We start from the raw sequence: 6,509 nt of genomic DNA on the forward strand, positions 1-6,509 counted from the left end.
TCTTTTAGCGGACTTGCATGTATTTAATGTATTTCTGCGAAAAATATTATATTCATATTGCAATGCACTTTCAAGTTAGCTTGAATATTTCCAAAAGTTTTATTTACGTTTTCTTAGAGTTTTCGCCCAAAGCTACATCAGGGCTATCTGTACATAGCCGCCCCCTTATAATTTCAAAAAGGCAACTAGTCAACAGCACCCACCGCCAACCCTTGGAATTCGACCATCACTTTTATAGCGCAATCACGGCTCCAAAGGGTGGTAATGCGTCTTTGTGGCAACGAGACTCGAATCACCAATCCTAGTTTCATAGGCCACGCCCGGCCCAGTTTCGGTAGCTCCCAAGACGTTTGCTTGTGGACGTTTCACATCTTCTGTTTATTTGCTGTGAAGCCCACTTTAAAAGTAATGCTTGGTACTTTGTCATTATTGCTGTGACGAGGTAAATAAACAAATGCAAAAAAACAAAAAAAACAGTGTTTACCAATTTTTTTATATATTTTTTTAAAAGCATTCCATAAATATACTCTTGAAGCAAATATATCAAGCCCAGCAAATTTTAATGCAATTAATAAGAAAATCTTTAATGTTGGCTCAAAACGTTACAAATTGTTATTCTGCCTCATATATATATATATTGTTTCTTGGTTTAATTAACTTTAAAAACGTGGAAGGGAATAAAAATATGAGGGAAAATGCGTGCAAAAGTTTGGGTCTGTTGGATACAAAAATCTAAGCGAAAATTTATTATTTACAATAAACATGTAAGTCTCTTTTTAAGTGAAATGTTTATAGTATTTTTTTTGTTGTTTACTTATTGACCAACAGATATCGGCACAGGAGAGCAGAAGAAAGAAGAAGGAATACGTTGATGCATTAGAAAAAAGGTAAAGAAGTTTGTTATTCTAATATCCAGAAATATCAGTAAGTCTTTTTATTTTCACTTCTAAGTATATGTTACTGTTACAAACTCTTCGTCGTATTTGTAGGATTGAAGTAAGTTTAATTTTGTCACTGTTTAATGATATTTTTTCATTCTTAATTAAAGTTGTGTTTTATATATATCTTAGAGTCGAGAGACTGACGAGTGAGAACAGTGATTACAAGACAATAATAGACTCGTTGGAAAACAACAATAAGTAAGTTTTTAAAGTCACTGAGATTTTTTCTAAGTCCATTAATTAAAAAACCTGCTTGACGTGGTTTTTTATCAACCACTTTTCCCAAATTCATCACAATGTTGCAATTTAATGAAAATATGTTTATAAAAGAAAGTTAAAACTGTACTAAGTATATAGAAGTTGAAATATATTGAAGCTCCACTGATATACATTTTCCAAATAGTGTATCCTAATCCTTTAGAAAGAAATCTAAAAAAAGCACCAAATCGCGATAAATGTGAAATTGGTGTCTAAAGGAACGTCACAAGTCCACCACTTCTGGTGATCACTCGTTTCTAGAATTATATGATTTCGTTGGACTTTGTTGTTTTTTTTAAACAGTGCTACCACGGGCTAGGCACCCATGATTTTGCCGAACCTAATTTTTCAAGTCATTTTGGATCGTTTTTTTTTATTGGCTAATATTTCTACTAAAACCTGATTGGACAAAAAGCAGGCGATTACCGCACCTTTTGTGAAAACCAGATCCACGGCTGGTTACTAAACAGATATTGACATTCAGTGAGAAAGTATACTGATCTTGTATTGATAAAGCAACTTTAATACAGGAAAAGAAGAAAATGGCTTGTAAATGCAAAGTGCGTATGTGTGCGTTACTTGTGAGAAATGCTCTCGCTGTCAGTATGGATGTGACGTCAAAATGGCACGAAAAGCAGGTGTGAAACAGCTGCAGAACAAATTAAGGGCACGAAGAAAGAAACAAAAAAGGGTTGATTACGCCATTTCAATGGAGAAAGCCCCCGGTCTACGAACCTACAACGCTAGAAACAGGGTTTCGATACCCGTGGTGAACAAAGCACAGATAGCCAATTGTGTAGCTTTGTGCTTAACTTCAAAACAAAACAAACCATTGGAGTGCGATGAAGATAATATGTCTAGCGATACTTCTGAGGCTCTTGTGAAATCCAAGAATAATAATACCATTGATCAAGGTGATGAGAATTATCTCCACTGACGCCAAGGTCAAGGCCTTTGTATCTACACTGAAAACAAAGAACAAGAACGCGAACAAATAGCCAAGAACACAACAAACCATTGGCGTGCGATGAAGATAATATGTCTAGCGATACTTCAGAGGCTCTTGTGAAATCCAAGAATAATAATACCATTGATCAAGGTAATGAGAATTATCTCCACTGACGCCAAGGTCAAGGCCTTTGTATCTACACTGAGAACAAAGAACAAGAACGCGAACAAATAGCCAAGAACACAACAAACTACGCTCGATCTTATCCAAGAGTCCGAGAAGGTAAAGTCAACAACACAACACCACAGGCACATCTTCTAAGGTGAACGTCCACCAAAAAGACTAAATTTTCTACTGCGTACTATGGGAGTCACAAACTTGCGATAACGTCAATAAATCTGCGTATTTTTTCTTAAAACTCTGCGTGGAACTTTAGTTCAACCTGAAAACGCTAAAATTTATGTTTTAGCTCAATACGGAATGATGTTATACATTAAGGTCTGCCATAGAGCCCAAATCCTGGGTGCACTGTTTTAAAAAATAAAAATACGTGAAATTATTGAGTATCATTGTGAATATTTTTCTTTAACTTCTTTATATTAAACTGTCCAAACTTTCATCACACATGGTGGATCACCACAATACACTAACCAGATTTACCTGTTATTTATTATTAAATTTTTGTCGTTGGTCGAAGTGCTGCATAATGCTTCAGTAATTGCAGTATTTTATACGAAGCACTAATGAATGAGATTAAAGAAATGCCATAAATATACTTAAACAAAAAATGTTTTCATACTTGCAATAGGTGACGATTTTGAATACAATTTTGGGCGTTTTTGATTTTCATAATCAGATAGATAAGTGAATAACTACTTATTTTTTTTTTTATTATTCCTTTCCAGTCATCAATTGCTTTACAGATAATCTTCAATAAAATTAGTGTTTCGTAAACAAAACTACAGAGCCTGCTTTATTGCTCCGCAAGTTATACTTTTTTATTTTACCAGCTTTTCTTGGAAAAAGAAGAATAATTCTGACTTTATTTAGATTTAATGCTACACATCCAAAAACAGTTTTTAAGCCTAATATGCGTATTTCATCGTAGATATTTTAAGCAGTTTTTAAGAACTTTCGATGATTTTCACAATAATGATAAAACCTGCATATAAAGCTGTTGTTCTACTTCTAGGTCACTACTTTTGCAGCTTCAGAAACTGAGAGCCTTGGTTGGTGAAGATCATTCCAGAGACAGCAGGACAGTAGCAGTTCAGGCTTGTTTTTCTGAAATGGTGAGTTAGTTGCCTTAACTTGTTAGTCTTTATCCTCAACATAATCGAATGATTAAAGATTAATGGCTGGGGAAATCAAAAGACGAGATCATATTCTGGTTTAGAAGAATCATTCCACCTGTTTAACCTGTTCTCCAAGAAAGAATAAAATCGTCTAGGGATTAAATTGGCGAAGTCCTTTAATGACCTGTACCTGACTGTGAACAGCAAGTGAAGGGTGTTTTTCAATCCGTGAAGATACTCTAATATCCTGCATAAAACAGCCAGTGTTACTGCTGTACTGGTTAATTCACCTAGTGGCTCTATTGTAACTTTGAGCGCTTATAATGCTGAAATTTAGGGTTCGATCTCTGCAGTTGGCACAGCAAAGACAGCCCATTGTGTAGCCTTAACAACAAAGTAACAAATATTACGTATTTATTACATAAACTTATTTCGGTTTCTGTTAGTAAGATTTATCTCCAAAGAAACAAAATTATTTTAAGAATTTGCAAAAAATGTTTGCATTAACTTATGAGGAAAATATCTTATGATTAAAGTCGTTAAACATCTTTAACTGGAACTTTTTAATTAAAAAACTGATTATTTTTGTTTAAGGCAATGTGATAATGTATACATTCGCTCAATATAATCATGCTGATTCGCTCAAAACAAGAGTCATGTGTATAAAGCTTCAACTGTCATTTATTCGCCACAAGTAACATATACTTATATAGTTTTTGAAGAATCTTTAGCATTACTCTTACTCATCAGAATCTTCAGATGTGCAAGATATAGCGTTTTTATTTTTATTGTTGTTCTCTCGTCATTTACCGTATTGGCCCGATTATAGGGCGGTCTCAAAACCATGGGAAATAAAAAAAATTAAGTGTCATAAAGTCCTTTTTTTAGGTCCGCAAAATCGATACTATAACTGAACTACCTCCAGGTGGATTATTTACAAGAATTAGCGATGACCTTGAGCGAACATCTGGCGCACATGCATAAACGGATGCTACATGGACATTCAGGAATGTGACAGGCTAGAGTAGGGGGAAGGGGCCTGTGGTCGACCACGATTATAAGGCGACTACGAATTTGACAGTCTAAATGTTAATAAAAAAATCGCCTTATAATCGAGCCAATATGGTAATTACAAATTTCAGCGCGAAAAACAAGCGAGCTCTAGTCTTCTGAAGAGGAGAATAAATTAGGAGCATCAATACTACATATTTTGCATATACCTGTATAAATATAGGTTATTTATGGTAGATAAAGAACAAGTTAAATATTACAAAAGGCTTGGACTTGTTCCCCTATTAGCTAATCTCTAGGGTTACTGATGAAGGATGGAATTCCGTGAGTCGGACTAACTTAGAGATAAGCAATGAATCCATAAAGAGTGTGGGTCTCACGTTTCTATCATTTGCTAAAACTTGCAACTTTAGTGTTGAGAGAGAGAAAAAAACTTATACAGAGGTCAAAATTATTTGTCTTAGGGAGGCATACAGAAGTTATTATGTTTATTATCCATTTTTTAAAAATGATGATTCAAAACAAAAATATACTTCAAACTGAAATCTAGTAGTGGAATTTGATGACGGTTTCTCTTTCAGTCACGTGAAATCAATTGGACGAATTATGATTACGGTTTCTATTTCAGTCACCAGACTGCTGTCCAATGGAAACATCTGTGGATGAACTAGACTTCATTCAAGTAATTGACGGTGAGTTTGTTTGTTTGTTGTTAAGCACAAAGTTGCACAATGAACTATACGTGACTGTACCAACCGCGGGGATCGAACCCCCTAATTTTAGCAATATAAGCTCTCGGTGACTGTAACAATGAAAAAGTATGGTAATATTAAAGACGACTTTTAGGTTTTCATGTGACAAAAGTTTAGTCTGTAATTCCCTTTTTAGTGCTTTTAGTCATCATCGTCATACAAATTGAAAATGAAATATTTCAATAGCTACGAATCCTCCATACAAACGCATCTTGCGTTTGTATAAATAAAATTTATCTCTTATTCATTAACCTCATTTTCAAAACTGCTGTCAGTGTTGGTGATGCAAACACTAAGTGCGGTCTGATAATTGCTGCCAGTGTTGATGATACAAACACTAAGTACGGTCTGATAATTGCTGCCAAATGTTGACGATACAAACACTAAGTATGGTTTGATAAAAAAAACTACTTCTGTGTTCTTTAAGAAAACTTGAATCTAAAACTGTTGCTCTCGGTGTAGCAATAAATATTACTTTTGCCTATTAAAGCTACTGCTGAAATATAATGATATCAGTTTGGACTTTAGCTTTCGTTAAAACACGTCCCATGGCTTTTCAATGAAAATATATTCATGATAAAATGTAGCTTTACTTGTAATCAAAGAAATACCATGAAACTTGGTTAGAAATTCTAGTGGGTTAAGTGAGCATAACGTATACTCTTAAGACTGGTTTGACCATGAAAAAAAAAGAAAAGCTGTTACAAAAGAAGAGTACCCTCAGTGACATTTGCTGGGGCATGTTGTATTTTCTGGTTGTAAACGTTCAGTGAAAATTGCTGGAGTATGTTGTATTTTCTGGTTGTAAATAGCGTGCAATGTATGTGGTACAAGTTGACCCCATGGCGGATGAAAATATGATGAATTACGGCTAATGGGGTCACACAAAGAAGAAGATAATTGAATACATTTCGAGTAGATTAATAAAAAAATAAAAAACAAATACATTTTCAAATTTTTATTTCTTTCGGCCTCATTTTACCATAACTTTAAGCACTGCTTTTGAATGTTGCTTTAAAATTTACCTTAAAAAAAAGCAGTTCACTTAGCAACCCAAATTCAATATCAGGACATGCGGATCGCATGTACACTAGTAACAGCAGCAGCAGTGTGTGTATAGGATACGTGACTGTGACCTATATTTTTCCGTATGTAACTCACTCATTATAAAAGCCGTATTGATTCACCTAAAGTTGCTAAGCACAAGTCTCAATCAGGTACAGGCTGCTATCTACAAACAACCCAAGTCTATGTAGATGATAAATGTTATACACTTATATATATATATATATATATATATATA

General features: G+C 34.4%; 1 protein-coding gene across 1 annotated transcript in view; it reads left to right on the forward strand.

Moving 5' to 3' along the window:
* The window catches only part of LOC106470052 (cyclic AMP response element-binding protein A-like), a 32,989-nt gene that overhangs the window by 18,842 nt on the left and 7,638 nt on the right, over window positions 1-6,509 (forward strand). Inside the window, exons 5-8 of the mRNA XM_022398595.1 lie at window positions 829-887; window positions 1,071-1,139; window positions 3,341-3,440; window positions 5,083-5,146. Of these exons, the coding sequence (XP_022254303.1) occupies window positions 829-887; window positions 1,071-1,139; window positions 3,341-3,440; window positions 5,083-5,146 (292 nt within the window). The remainder of the gene's footprint in view (window positions 1-828; window positions 888-1,070; window positions 1,140-3,340; window positions 3,441-5,082; window positions 5,147-6,509) is intronic.

Source organism: Limulus polyphemus, unplaced genomic scaffold (genome assembly GCF_000517525.1).
Source record: "Limulus polyphemus unplaced genomic scaffold, Limulus_polyphemus-2.1.2 Scaffold3793, whole genome shotgun sequence".
Lineage (NCBI taxonomy): Eukaryota > Metazoa > Arthropoda > Merostomata > Xiphosura > Limulidae > Limulus > Limulus polyphemus.